Source organism: Balaenoptera ricei, chromosome 18 (genome assembly GCF_028023285.1).
Source record: "Balaenoptera ricei isolate mBalRic1 chromosome 18, mBalRic1.hap2, whole genome shotgun sequence".
In the NCBI taxonomy this organism is placed as follows: Eukaryota; Metazoa; Chordata; class Mammalia; order Artiodactyla; family Balaenopteridae; genus Balaenoptera; species Balaenoptera ricei.
The window spans coordinates 69,777,914-69,793,884 of record NC_082656.1 but is presented as its reverse complement, the minus strand read 5'-3'; the positions used below and the strand labels follow the sequence as shown (position 1 = coordinate 69,793,884).

Genomic DNA, 15,971 nt, shown 5'->3' with positions numbered 1-15,971 from the left:
GCATTTTCCAATAAAGACCAACCTCTTCCACTTCTCCCTAAATTAGGAGCCAAGGACCCCTGGCCAACAAACTTGAAAAAAGAAGCAGCCATGAGAAATCTGATCCACTCAGAAAAACATGGTCTCCTTCCTGCCTAGGGATAAGCCCCATAGCCCCATACCTGACCGCCATGCTGCCCAGTGTGTGTGGTGTCATAGACACTTGCCTGAAATTCCATTAATCTGATATTCTTTTGGGTTAAAAATGCTTATATCGCAAGCATTTTGTGAAAGAATAGAAATCTACCAGTGTTTTATACAAATATCTTAAATTTGGCCACTTTTCCTAAAATACAGCTGTTCTGGGGGCATAAGAATGCTGAAGCAAGGAGGTGATATGAACTTTGAACACAGAATACTTTTGTGGACTAGGGAGGACTTAGCATCACTAGGCAGAGTCCTAGAATAAGCAAGAAGGCACAAGAATCTGGCTACAGAACATCATAGGATGTCAAAGATAAAATACGTCTATTTCACAATTTGGCCCAGGCTGGCCCTTCATCCAGAAAAAAATGCTAGTTGGTTCCTATTCTCAGAATTCTGGATACTATTAGTAATACTAAAATAACAGCCGTGTCAAATGGAGTTAATACAGCAGTCATAGGTCAGACCTAGAAGCTAGCTTACCCCATTAAGTACCATTTGTATAGAAAAGTCGACGCAAGTTCCAAACAACTATCTAAAAATGAGTGCAATGGAAACCATTTACTAGGAGCGCTGCACTAAGCATCACCTTCTGAGCGTCATCTTCCTTAACTGTCACAACAGTTCTAGGTAATAGGTGCTATTCTCATTCCTATCTTACAGGTAAGGAAAGTAAAACATAACCGGCTAAGTTACTTGATTGGAAATCACATGGCAAAAATAAACGGCACACTCCAAAGATATACAAATGGCCAACAAGCATATGAAAAGATGTTCAACATCACTAATCATTAGGGAAATGCAAATCAAAACCACTAGATATCACTTCAGATCCATTAGAATGCCTACTATTAAAAAAATAAAACAAAAAAAAACCCCAGAAAATGTGTTGAGGAGGACAGAGAGAAATTGGAACCCTTGCAACACTGCTGGTGGGAATGCAAAATAGTACAACCACTATGGACAAAGCAATGTGGTGGTTCTTCAAAAATTTAAATTACTTTACGATCCAGCACTTTCCTTTCTGGGTATACATCCAGGAGAACTGAAAGGTGGGTTGAAGAGGTATTTGTACAGTCATGTTCTAGTAAGTAGAATCCCCTAATATCTTTCCAGATCATTCTATCATAAGCCCCAAATTAATAAATCTCCATGTTCCATTATTCACTAACCTAAATCTATTTTTTCTTCATTCATTATATACCTACCATCATTTTAAACTGCTGACTGAAAAAAAAGTAAAACCAGCAAACATAATACAGAAAGGCTTCACATATTAACTCAGGATTCCAACATATTATTTCACCTTTAAGTAAGATTACTACTCAGTTACATCATTTACTAAACCTCTGATTCAAATCCAAACAAGTCAAGTAACGCCTTTCGGTTTCAACTATACAAACTTACACCCTACCCATCCCCCAACCCAAAATAAAAAGACCTAGCAGCCCATTGTCTCTCTCTCCATGAGGTTGCTTGATTTTCATATTTGTGACTAAACAACCATTTTATTCTTCTAAAACCATAATTCAGAAAGATCCTGCAATGCACAATCTAAACTCCCCAAAAACACAAATAAACTCCTATGTTTTTAAAAATTTTAAACGCTAAAATAGACTTCAAAGACAGACCTATTCTATTAAATTAGTATTAAGCATCTTTTTCTTCAAGAATTAAGCTGCCAAATTTCTCTAAAAACTAAAGTTGGTTTAATATTCAAGATACAAAGGCATCTTTCAACTTATATTTAGCAGCCTACAAGTTTTTTTTTTAATTAATTAATTTATTTATTTTTGGCTGCATTGGGTCTTCGTTGCTGCGTGCAGGCTTTCTCTAGTTACGGCAAGCAGGGGCTACTCTTTGTTGCAGTGTGCAGGCTTCTCATTGTGGTGGCTTCTCTTGTTGTGGAACACGGGATCTAGGCGCACGGGCTTCAGTAGTTGTGGCTTGCGGGCTCTAGAGCACAGGCTCAGTAGTTGTGGCGCACAGGCTTAGTTGCTCTGCGGCATGTGGGATCTTCCCAGACCAGGGCTCGAACCCCTGTCCCCTGCATTGGCAAGCGGATTCTTAACCACTGTGCCAACAGGGAAGTCCCTTAACCCTTTCTTCTTAACAGCTAAGCTTAAATGCTTCTGCAGCATCGCTGATTGCACAGTTAGAGCTGAGGGTTCACATACAGATAAGAAAAGTACACTTTGATGAAGCATTCCAATAACTAACTGGAATGCAAAATCCTAGAATATAGCCATCTAGGAGCTCAAAAGTGAAAAGAGCAAGTATGCGAAAGGCATTTATGTAGAACACATGCCTTACTGACGCATTCTTATGACTCTTAAAACTCATCATTTTGATCGCATACGTTTCAAGCCTCAATCAGACCTCAAAGACTATAGTATACAAATGTCCCACGGTGTAACCAGAGTTGTCAACACTCCCAGGAAACCATTTAGAAGCAAGATTCTTTTTAAATTAAAGCAGGAAAAAAGTAAATGATCAGTTTGCCTTAAAAATGAGTACCACAAACCTTTCTCAATTGTAAGTGTAGTTAATCTGTTTCTTAGTCTAGGTTTTATCATTGCTGCAATGCATTCTTACTACGTTTAAAATAGCTGCACAGAAGTTGAGACACAGATGTAGAGAACAAACGTATGGACACCAAGGGGGGAAAACCACGGTGGGGTGGGGATGGTGGTGTGCTGAACTGGGCGACTGGGATTGACGTGTATACACTGATGTCTATAAAATTGATGACTGATAAGAACCTGCTGTATAAAAAAACAAACAAAAAAACACAATACTAAACTTTCTTTGGGGTATTTGTATGGAAATATGTTAATATAAATGTTTCAGACATTACATGAAATTTCTAAAAATCTTATATGTTCTGGTATAATGCTATAAGTCATAATTCTAGTTATTACTTTAAAATGTATATCTCAGAAATAACTACACTTCCTTGTCAATTGCATTATTATGAACTTTCATCAAATCTTTAACCGTGGTCATTTTTAACTCTTTTGTCATTTACAGAGAGTTCTGTGTGTACTCTGATGCTTTTGCAAAAATGTTCCCATAAAAGGGTTTCATCTTCAAGGAATTCATGGAAAAGACTCTGACAAGTACAGGTTTCTGGTAACTGATTATACTGCTGAACTGAATGAATAAGCATTTTCAGAACTCTAACAGAAAACTGATGAACTCATAAAAGTGCTAACAAAAGATCAAGATGAGAAAAAAAATTAATTACATGGGACTGAGTGAACTGATGAGGATGATTATAATTTTTGTGACTTTCTGTTTGAATTAAAAAAAAAAAAATCCCACAAGGACTCAGAGGCAAAAAATATACAAATCAATTTTCACTGCAAAGTAAAGGAGCTGTTACAGTGGAGGATTACTGGACTGAATGTCAATATTATGACATAGTATGAGTGTGTTTCACGTTTGGTAATTGCAATCATTGTTGCTTTTGTTGTGGTCATCCATGTACAATGCTTGGTGTCAGTCTATTTATCTCTTGTCAAAATAAAATACAGTGTGTGTGTGAGAAGAAAATAAAAACAAACATTGCCAATGTTGTACCTCTTCTCATGGAAATTAATAAAAATATTAAATGTGAAAAAAATAAAATAAAATAAAATAGCTGCACACTTCACTAAATAAATATGCAATTAATTGGGGGAGGGGGAAAAAAGAGTATCACAAACCAAGTTTCACCAGAAAAATACTCTTACTGTTTTTGATTTAAAATGCTTTACTTGCTCTCTAACCCCCGCTCCAGCACCACCGCCAATACACGCGCTCGGCTCTGGGTCGCCCCTTACTCGTCTCCCTTCAAGGGGAATCCGGCTACCATGCTGTGAAGACACTCAAGCAGCCCTATGGAGTGGTCTAAGAGGAACTGAGGCCTCCTGCCAACAGTTAGTACCAACTTGCCAGCCATCCGTGTGGCTGATAGGGTCTTCGTGCTCCGGCCGGGTGTCAGGCCTGTGCCTCTAAGGTGGGAGAGCCGAGTTCAGGACACTGGTCCATGAGAGACTTCCCAGCTCCACATAATATCAAACAGCAGAAGCTCTCCAAGAGATCTCCATCTCAGAGCTAAGACCCAGCTCCACTCAAAGGCCAGCAAGCTACAGTGCTGGGCACCCTATGCCAAACAACTAGCAAGACAGGAACAAAACCCCACCTGCTGGCAGAGAGGCTGCCTAAAATCATAATAAGTTCACAGACACCCCAAAACACACCACTGGACATGGTCCTGCCCACCAGAAAGACAAGATCCAGCCTCATCCACCAGAACGCAAGCACCAGTCCCCTCCACAAGGAAGCCTACACAACCCATTGAACCAACCTTACCCACTGGGAGCAGACACCAAAAAAAGCGGGAACTACGAACCTGCAGCCTGTGAAAAGGAGACCCCCAAACACAGTAAGTTAAGCAAAATGAGAAGACAGAGGAACACACAGCAGATAAAGGAGCAAGGTAAAAACACACCAGACCAAACAAATGAAAAGGAAATAGGCAGTCTACCTGAAAAAGAATTCAGAGTAATGACAGTAAAGATGATCCAAAATCTTGAAAATAGGAGAAAATATAAGAAACGTTTAATAAGCTTCTAGAAGAACTAGCGAGCAAACAAACACTGATGAACAACACAATAAATGAAATTAAAAATTATCTAGAAGGAATCAACAGCAGAATAACTGAGGCAGAAGAATGGATCAGTGACCTGGAAGATAAAATAGTGGAAATAACTACTGCAGAGCAGAATAAAGAAACAAGAATGAAAAGAATGGAGGAGAGTCTCAGAGACCTCTGGGACAACAATAAACGCACCAATATTTGAATTATAGGAGTCCCAGAAGAAGAAGAGAAAAAGAAAGGGACTGACAAAATATTTTATTTGAAGAGATTATAGTTGAAAAATTCCCAAATATGGGAAAGGAAATAGTCAATCAAGTCCATGAAGCACAGAGAGTCCCATACAGGATAAATCCAAGGAGAAACACGCCAAGACACATATTAATCAAACTATCAAAACCTAAATACAAAGAAAAAATATTTCAAGCAGCAAGGGAAAAACATCAAATGACATATATGGGAATCCCCATATGGTTAACAGCTGATCTTTCAGCAGAAACTCTGCAAGCCAGAAGGGAGTGGCAAGACATATTTAAAGTGATGGAACGGAAAAACCTACAACCAAGATTACTCTACCCAGCAAGGATCTCATTCAGATGTGATGGAGAAATTAAAACCTTTACAGACAAGCAAAAGCTGAGAGAGTTCAGCACCACCAAACCAGCTTTACAACAAATGCTAAAGGAACTTCTCTAGGCAAGAAACACAAGAGAAGAAAATCACCTACAATAACAAACCCAAAACATTTAAGAAAATGGGAATAGGAACATACATATCGATAATTACCTTGAATGTAAATGGATTAAATGCTCCCACCAAAAGACACAGGCTGGCTGAATGGATACAAAAACAAGACCCATCTATATGCTGTCTACAAGAGACCCACTTCAGACCTAGAGACACATACAGACTGAAAGTGAGGGGATGGAAAAAGATATTCCATGCAAATGGAAATCAAAAGAAAGCTGGAGTAGCAATTCTCATATCAGACAAAATAGACTTTAAAATAAAGAATATTACAAGAGACAAAGAAGGATACTATATAATGATCAAGGGATCTATCCAAGAGGAAGGTATAACAATTGTAAATATTTATGCACCCAACATAGGAGCACCTCAATACATAAGGCAAATACTAACAGCCATAAAAGGGGAAATCGACAGTAACACAATCATAGTAGGGGAATTTAACACCCCACTTTCACCAATGGACAGATCATCCAAAATAAAAATAAATAAGGAAACACAAACTTTAAATGATACATTAAAAAAAGATGGACTTAAATGATGTTTATAGGACATTCCATCCAAAAACAAGAGAATACACTTTCTTCTCAAGTGCTCATGGAACATTCTCCAGGATAGATCATATCTTGCGTCACAAATCAAGCCTTGGTAAATTTAAGAAAATTGAAATCGTATCAAGTATCTTTTCCGACCACAACGCTATGAGACTAGATATCAATTACAGGAAAAAATCTGTAAAAAATACAAACACATGGAGGCTAAACAATACACTACTAAATAACCAAGAGATCACTGAAGAAATCAAAGGGGAAATCAAAAAATACCTAGAAACAAATGACAATGAAAGTACGATGACCCAAAACCCATAGGATGCAGCAAAAGCAGTTCTCAGAGGAAAGTTTATAGCAATACAATCCTACCTCAAGAAAACAAGGAACATCTCAAATAAACAACCTAACCTTACACCTAAAGCAATTAGAGAAAGAAGAACAAAAAAACGCCACAGTTAGCAGAAGGAAAGCAATCATAAAGATCAGATCAGAAATAAATGAAAAAGAAATGAAGGAAACAATAGCAAAGAGCAATACTACTAAAAGCTGGTTCTTTGAGAAGATAAACAAAATTGATAAACCATTAGCCAGACTCACCAAGAAAAAAAGGGAGAAGACTCAAATCACTATAATTAGAAATGAAAAAGGAGAAGTAACAACTGACACTGCAGAAATACAAAGGATCATGAGAGTTTAATACAAGCAACTAGATGCCAATAAAATAGACAACCTGGAAGAAATGGACAAATTCTTAGAAAAGCACAACCTTCCGAGACTGAACCAGGAAGAAATAGAAAATATAAACAGACAAATCACAAGCACTGCAATTGAAACTGTGATTAAAAATCTTCCAACAAACAAAAGCCCAGGACCAGATGGCTTCACAGGCGAATTCTATCAAACATTTAGAGAAGAGCTAACATCTATCCTTCTCAAACTCTCCCAAAATATAGCAGAGGGAGGAACAATCCCAAACTCATTCTACGAGGCCAACATCACGCTGATACCAAAACCAGACAAAGATGTCACAAAGAAAGAAAACTACAGGCCAATATCACTGATGAACATAGATGCAGAAAGCATCAACAAAATACTAGCAAACGGAATCCAGCAGCACATGAAAAAGCTCACACACCATGATCAAGGGGGGTTTATCTCAGGAATGCAAGGATTCTTCAATATACGCAAATCAATCAATGTGATACAACATACTAACAAATTGAAGGAGAAAAACCATATGATCATCTCAATAGAGGCAGAAAAAGCTTTTGGCAAAATTCAACACCCATTTATGATAAAAAAAACCCTCCAGAAAGTAGGCATAGAGGGAATTTACCTCAACATAATAAAGGCCATATATGACAAACCCACAGCCAACATCGTTCTCAATGGTGAAAAACTGAAACCATTTCCTCTAAGATCAGGAACAAGACAAGGTTGTCCAGTCTCACCACTATTATTCAACATAGTTTTGGAAGTTTTAGCCACAGCAATCTGAGAAGAAAAAGAAATAAAAGGAATCCAAATTGGAAAAGAAGTAAAGCTGTCACTGTTTGCAGATGACATGATACTATACACAGAGAATCCTAAAGATGCTACCAGAAAACTACTAGAGCTAATCAATGAATTTGGTAAAGTAGCAGGATACAAAATTAATGCACAGAAATCTCTTGCATTCCTATACACTAATGATGAAAAATCTGAAAGAGAAATTAAGGAAACACTCCCATTTACCACTGCAACAAAAAGAATAAAATACCTAGGAATAAAGCTACCTAAGGAGACAAAAGACCTGTATGCAGAAAATTATAAGACACTGATGAAAGAAATTAAAGATGATACAAACAGATGGAGAGATATACCATGTTCTTGGACTGGAAGAATCAACATTCTGAAAATGACTAGACTACCCAAAGCAATCTACAGATTCAATGCAATCATTATCAAACTACCAATGGCATTTTTCACAGACCTAGAACAAAAAATTGCACAATTTGTATGGAAACACAAAAGACGCCAAAGAGCCAAAGCAATCTTGAGAAAGAAAAATGGAGCTGGAGGAATCAGGCTCCCAGACTGCAGACTATACTACAAAGCTACAGTAATCAAGACAGTATGGTACTGGCACAAAAACAGAAATATGGATCAATGGAACAGGATAGAAAGCCCAGAGATAAACCCACGCACATACGGTCACCTTATCTTTGATAAAGGACACAAGAATATACAATGGAGAAAAGATAGCCTCTTCAATAAGTGGTGCTGGGAAAACTGGACAGCTACATGTAAAAGAATGAAATTAGAACACTCCCTAACACCATACACAAAAATAAACTCAAAATGGATTAAAGACCTAAATGTAAGGCCAGACACTATCAAACTCTTAGAGGAAAACATAGGCAGAACACTCTATGACATAAATCACAGCAAGATCCTTTTTGACCCACCTCCTAGAAAAATAGAAAAAAAACAAAAATAGACAAATGGAACCTAATGAAACTTAAAAGTTTTTGCACAGCAAAGGAAACCATAAACAGGACGAAAAGACAACCCTCAGGATGGGAGAAAATATTTGCAAATGAAGCAACTGACAGAGGATTAATCTCCAAAATTTATAAGCAGCTCATGCAGCTCAATATCAAAAAAAAACAAACAACCTAATCCAAAAATGGGCAGAAGACCTAAACAGACATTTCTCCAAAGAAGATATACAGATTGCCAACAAACACATGAAAGGATGCTCAACATCACTAATCATTAGAGAAATGAAAATCAAAACTACAGTGAGGTATCACCTCACACCACTCAGAATGGCCATCATCAAAAAATCTACAAACAATAAATGCTGGAGAGGGTGTGGAGAAAAGGGAACCCTCTTGCACTGTTGGTGTGGGAATGTAAATTGATACAGCCACTATGGAGAACAGTATGGAGGTTCCTTAAAAAAACTAAAAATAGAACTACCATGCGACCCAGCAATCCTACTACTGGGCATATACCCTGAGAAAACCATAATTCAAAAAGAGTCATGTACCACAATGTTCACTGTAGCACTATTTACAATAGCCAGAACTTGGAGGCAACCTAAGTGTCCATTGACAGATGAATGGATAAAGAAGATGTGGCACATATATACAATGGAATATTACTCAGCCATAGAAAGAAATGAAATTGAGTTATTTGTAGTGAGGTGGATGGACCTAGAGACTGTCATACAGAGTGAAGTAAGTCAGACAGAGAAAAACAAATACCGTATGCTAACACATATATATGGAAATCTAAAAAAAAACCAAAATAGTTCTGAAGAACCTAGGGGCAGGACAGGAATAAAGACGCAGACATAGTGAATGGACTTGAGGACATGGGGAGGGGGAAGGGTAAGCTGGGACGAAGTGAGAGAGGGGCATGGACATATATACACTACCAAATGTAAAATAGCTAGCCAGTGGGAAGCAGCTGCATAGCACATTGAGATCAGCTCGGTGCTTTGTGACCACCTCGAGTGGTAGGATAGGGAGGATGGGAGGGAGATGCAAGGGGGAGGAGATATGGGGATATATGTATATGTATAGCTGATTCACTTTGTTATAAAGCAGAAACTAACACACCATTGTAAAGTAATTATACTCCAATAAAGACGTTAAAAATAAATAAATAAAATAAAATACTTTACTTGATTTGAAACAAAAACTTTTCATTAAGGGTTCTAAGGCTCACTTCTTTTAAAAATCATCTCATTTAAATGTTTATAGCATAATGTCACATGAAAAAGACCACAAAACAGAATATATGAAAGGGGAAAAAAAATATATATATATATATATATGAAAGGATTCTATACATTTACTGTATCTGCCTTAGTTACCTTCCAAAAATAGGGCACTGCCTTTATTCAAGGTCCTTACAACATCTAGCAGGAATCTCTCTCTGTTACTTCAACTTGAACAAAGTTGGGTAAGCAGGTATCCTAATATTTACTAAACAGCTTAGGGGTCACAGAGAATCATTTTATATTTAGGCATATATGTCACATGTATGTCTGCTGTAGGTAGAATATGTATACTGCGTACATGCATAGACTATGTATATGTATGCATAAAATACACACTCATATATATGCATAGATAAAAATCTGAAAGGTGTAAATCCAAAACAAGCAGTGATTACCTCTGGATGATATGAGATCTATAATTTAAATTTTTTATCTTGTTATTTATCTTTTCTAACTTGTCTACAACAAAGAAAGTTAAAATTTTTATCTTTATATTCCACTGTACTGGTGTCAACAGCAGAACTCTTTCCTTATATGGTATAGTTTTCATGTTCCACCAAGAAAGAATAATTTTCAGGTTCTCTGCCATTTTTCTAAAATTGCCAACATTTCCAGGTACTCTGGTAAACTTGTTCTAAACAAAAGGATGTTAAACAGGTGCTAACTGCACATATAACAACTTTTAGGTATCGCAAATCAAATTCCTTAAAGATTTACCTTCATCGTACATTTCTTCTATTAAATAGGCCTCTGCTCGGTCTTTCAAAGCGTTCACATTGTCAGGTTCCATCTGTAAAACTTCCGAACACACTCGAATAGCTTCAACAGGCTTCTCATCCTAAAAGTAAGTGTGAGAAAAGAATTTATGGTTGTTTTCCACATGTCAAGTTTTCACAATTCTGGGAGTGAGTCAACAGTTACCTTAGAAAAGCAGTGGCAAATCCTTTCTTTTGAACGAACTGTATATTCAGAAACACTTGGCTCTGTTTTCATGACAGATTCATATTTGCTGGTTGCATCTGTGTATCTGTTAAGTGAGCAAATCATGATGAGTAAAAAATGAAATTCTATTTCCAGAGCTAAAGAAAGGACCCTCTACTCTTCACTATATGTTATTTAATCAATTGACCTGAATGAGCACATCCCTTCAAAGACTGCTTCTACCTTATTAATCTACAGTAGTAAGGAAGGTTCTCTCTGCAATTAAGAGTTGGGAGATAAAACACATGACCACAGAAAATGTATATGGATAAATCAAAGCACACCTGTGAGTACCCATCAAATCAAATGATGAATTCTCTACAGAAAAGTGCTCATGATTTTGAAACTGAGGAAAAGACTTTGTTAAAGTCTGACTATACAAAGCACTTTCAGCAAAACAGAGATCAGGTTTTATTTCTTGGTTACTACACGCTTTGATGAAATAACAGAGTCCATTACATGTTATTTTATATAACAAATATCAATATTCAAATCTAAGTACATTGTAATTCCTTGCAGAAGAAACCTTTTTTTTTTTTTTAGAGATGTCAACAGTTTTCTATTCACTTAGTTGTGTGTGTATATGTATGTGTATGTGTGAGTATATGTAGTTTTATATAGTTTTATCACATGTGTAGATTCGTGTAACCATCACCACAATGAAGACACAGAACTATTCCACCTCTATAAGGTTTCTTCATGCCATCCCTTTATAGTTACACATCATCCTGCTCCCTAACCCTTAGCAATTTCTAATCTGTTTACCATCTCTATAATTGTATTTCATGAATGCTATATAAATGTAATCATACAGTAGGTAACCTTTTTTTTTTTTAATTTTATTTATTTTTGGCTGCATTGAGTCTTCGTTGCTGCGCGCGGGCTTTTCTCTAGTTGCGGCGAGCGGGGGCTACTCTTCGTTGTGGTGCGCGGGCTTATTGCTGTGGCTTCTCTTGTTGAGGAGCATGGGCTCTAGGCGCACAGGCTTCAGGAGTTGTGGCACGCAGGCTCAGTAGTTGTGGCGCATGGGCTTAGCTGCTCCGTGGAGAAGAAACCTGCTTAAATTCCCAACATTACTAGCTTTCTAAGAACAATAAAAGCTACTTCAGCATTTTTTTAAACTGGTGGAAAGTACTAGTCATGTTACGCACTGTTACTTTCCTCATTAATGGCAAACTGCTGGGTTGGCCAAAAGGTTCGTTCAGTTTTTTCCATAAGATGGCTCTAGTAGCACTTAGTTGTCTTTAACTTCATTCGAAACAATTATGTTAGCTTGTATGTGACAGCTGTCATATCAGTGTACATTTAAAAAAAGATCAAAATTGGTGAATTTTTGTGTAGCCATTTTAATGTTGAAGATGGAAGAAAAAAAGCAACATTTTCAGCATATTATGCTTTATTATTTCAAGAAAGGTAAAAATGCAACTGAAATGCACAAAAAGATTTATGCAGTGTATGGAGAAGGTGCTGTGACTGACTAAACATGTCAAACGTGGTTTGAGAAGTTTCATCCTGGGGATTTCTCACTGGATGATGCTCCACGGTCGGGTAGACCAGTTGAAGTTGATAGCGATCAAATAGAAACAGTAACTGAGAACAATCAACATTATACCATGCGGGAGATAGCCAGCATACTCAAAATATCCAAATCAAGTGTTGAAAATCATTTGCGCCAGTTTGGTTATGTGAATCACTTTGATGTTTTGGTTCCACATAAGTTAAGCGAAAAAAACCTTCTTGACCATATTTCCACTTGCAATTCTCAACTGAAACATAATGAAAACGTTCTGTTTTTAAAACAAATTGTGATGGGCGATGAAAAGTGGATACTGTACAACAATGTAGAACAGAAGAGATCGTGGGACAAGCAAAATGAACCACCACCAACCACACCAAAGGCCAGTCTTCATCCAAAGAAGGTGATGTGTATACGGTGGGATTGGAAGGGAGTCCTCTATTATGAGCTCCTTGTGGAAAACCAAACGATTAATTCCAACAAGTACTGCTCCCAATTAGACCAAATGAAAGCAGCACTCGACGAAAAGCATCCAGAATTAATCAACAGAAAACGCATAATCTTCCATCAGGATAACACAAGACCACATGTTTCTTTGATGCCCAGACAAAAACTGTTACAGCTTGGCTGGGAAGTCCTGATTCATCTGCCATATTCACCAGACATTGTACCTTCAGATTTTCATTTATTCCAGTCTTTACAAAATTCTGTTAACAGAAAAAATTTCAATTCCCTGGAAGACTGTAAAAGGCACCTGGAACAGTTCTTTGCTCAAAAAGATAAAAAGTTTTTGGTAGATGGAATTATGACGTTGCCTGAAAAATGGCAGAAGGTAGTGGAACAAAAGGGTGAATACATTGTTCAATAAAGTTCGTGGTGAAAATGAAAAATGTGTCTTTTTAGTTAAAAAACCGAAGGCACTTTTTGGCCCACCCAGTGCAAGCTATATTTACATTCCATTGTGGCACATTATTCCCAAAGCGCTGCAATCTTCAAATTTAAATGCCACTGTACTAAAATACAGGTTTAAATACAAAACTTAAAGCAAAAGCTAGACATCAATGTCAAAATCCTAGTTGGGATTACTGTTCTAGAGATTTCCAAGATGGTACAATTGTAGGAAACTATACAGAGTATGCGAGACCTCGCTCTATTTCTTAAAACTACGTGCGAAACTACAATTAGAAATTAAAAGCTCAATTAGAAAATACTGCACTTCACTTTAAAAAAAAAGGTAGCTTCTGGAAAGGTGGAGTAGATGTACCTTCCCCAATTCTTCTAGCTAGATACCTGTGTAAATACCCTGGACATTATATGTACTTTTTTTTTAATATGAAAAGACTCAGAAAGGGGGCGATAAGAAAATTACGGTCCCACCCCCACCAATATCAGCAGGTCAACTGGAGAGCCTAGACTTCTTCCCTGGTAATGAGGTGTGTCCACACCCAGCCAAGGTGGCGTCGGAGAATGCCACTTTGGGAGCCAGAATTGAGTCCCCAGAACTCCTACCCACACCACGCAGTAGTGAGAATCCCACACCTCGAATAGCAATGAAGGCCAAGTGGGAAACTTCTACCTCAATCTGGCAGTTAACGAGGTGGTGCAAACCCCCCAGCCCCTCATGCTCACTTTGCTGGAACAATGTCAGAAAAAGCCACCCAAAAAAGAAGATTTAAATAAAAAACAGTATCTTATAAAATGAACATATCCAGGTTTCAATTAAAAACTAATCATCATACCAAGAAACAGGAAAATCTCAAACCAACACCAAGAGGACAGAGATGTTAAAGCAGCCATGAAAAAAGCAGCAATTAACAAACATGTTTAAAGCAAATGAAAAAATAGAATGCCTCAGCAAAGAAATGGAAAGTCTCAGCAAAGAAATAGAAGATATAAACATTCCAAATAGAACTTTTAGAACTGAAAAGTATAAAAACTGAAATAAATTGCTCACCACATGTGCTCAAGAGCAGAATGTAGGGGACAGAGAAAAGAATCAGTGAATTGGAACAATAGAAATTACCAAATCTGAACAACAGAGAAAACAAACTGAAAAAGAAAAATAAACAGAGCCTCAGGGACTGTAGGGCTAAAACAAAAACTCTAACATTTATGTTAATCAGAGTCTAAGAAGGAAAACAGAGAGAGGGCAGGGCTGAAAAAGTATTCCCAGAAATAATGGCTGGAAACTTCCCAAAATTTGACAAGAGACATAAACCTACATATTCTAGAAGCTAAGGATACGTCAAACAGGATAAACACAAAGAAATCCATGCTGAGATATATCATAATTAAACTTCTGAAAACTAAAGACAAGGAAATAATCTGGAAAGCAGTCAGAGGAAAATAACTCCTTATCTTTAGGGAAAAAAAAAATTAGAATGACAATGGATTTCTCATCAGGAACCATGGAAGCCAGAAAGAAACGGCACAATATTTTTCAGCTGCTGTAACAAAAGAACTGTTAACCCAGAATCCTGTACTGAGAGGAAATGTCTGCATACTCTGTATACATCGCTATCGCTCTAGCTATATATTACCTTTTAATAATCAATTTATGTGCCTGTCTCCCACACTGAACTACCAGCGTCTTAAGACCAAACACTACGAGTCATATTCATTTCTGCACCCCTCAGTACATAGTCAGTGCCTGATACAGGAGAAATTCAGTAAATAGTTGGTGAAATATAAAATAAATCTGCTGGTAAGAATACTATGCAGGGACTTCCCTGGCGGCACAGTGGTTAAGAATCCACCTGCCAGTGCAGGGGACACGGGTTCGAGCCCTGGTTCAGGAAGATCCCACATGCCGTGGAGCAACTAAGTCCACGTGCCACAACTACTGAGGCCGCGCACCTAGAGCCCGTGCTCTGCAACAAGAGAAGCCACCGTAATGAGAAGCCCACGCACTGCAACAACCCCACTGGCTGCAACTAGAGAAAGCCCGCACGCATCAACGAAGACCCAATGCAGCCAAAAATAAACAAACAAATAAATTGTAAATAAACAAATAAAAAAAAATACTACGCAGTTACCACTATTTATATTCTGCCTTATTCAAAAAGTGTACAATTGTGGTAGTTTTGCTAAGGCCCAATGCCATCTAAGATACTCCACCCTCAACAGCAAGGAGTAAGAGCAAGCAGTTCAGTTGTTCTTTTGCGGCCACAACCAGACATATGAGGGAAGGTGAGATCCTCTACACAAGCACAGTCTTACCTGCCTTCTTTGATGAGCTCTTCAGCTGACTTAATCAGCTTATTAAGTTTCTTGACTTGTTTATAGTGTGCAAAACACCTTTTATGATCCTGGTCAAGTTTAAGACATTCACGAACTTCACTGTTCATGTATTAAAAAAAGGAAAATACTCCAAGTCACAATAATCAATAAATGGTTTTTCATACTAAATATAGAAATCACAACAAAAGGTATTTTTTGTCTGTAACAATTAAAATATACTGACAATAATTTATCATACACTGTTACATACGACATTGTATTATGCACACACATTTATTAATTCAAATTCAAACGACTTAAGTAGAGATATATAACAAACACTATTTTGCTTCTGCAAAT

General features: G+C 37.4%; 1 protein-coding gene across 1 annotated transcript in view; it reads right to left on the bottom strand.

The window, feature by feature from the left end:
• The window catches only part of DNAJC3 (DnaJ heat shock protein family (Hsp40) member C3), an 88,084-nt gene that overhangs the window by 18,710 nt on the left and 53,403 nt on the right, over positions 1–15,971 (bottom strand). The window contains exons 7-9 of the mRNA XM_059902850.1: positions 15,612–15,731; positions 10,817–10,922; positions 10,613–10,733 (exon numbers count right to left, since the gene is read on the bottom strand). Of these exons, the coding sequence (XP_059758833.1) occupies positions 10,613–10,733; positions 10,817–10,922; positions 15,612–15,731 (347 nt within the window). The remainder of the gene's footprint in view (positions 1–10,612; positions 10,734–10,816; positions 10,923–15,611; positions 15,732–15,971) is intronic.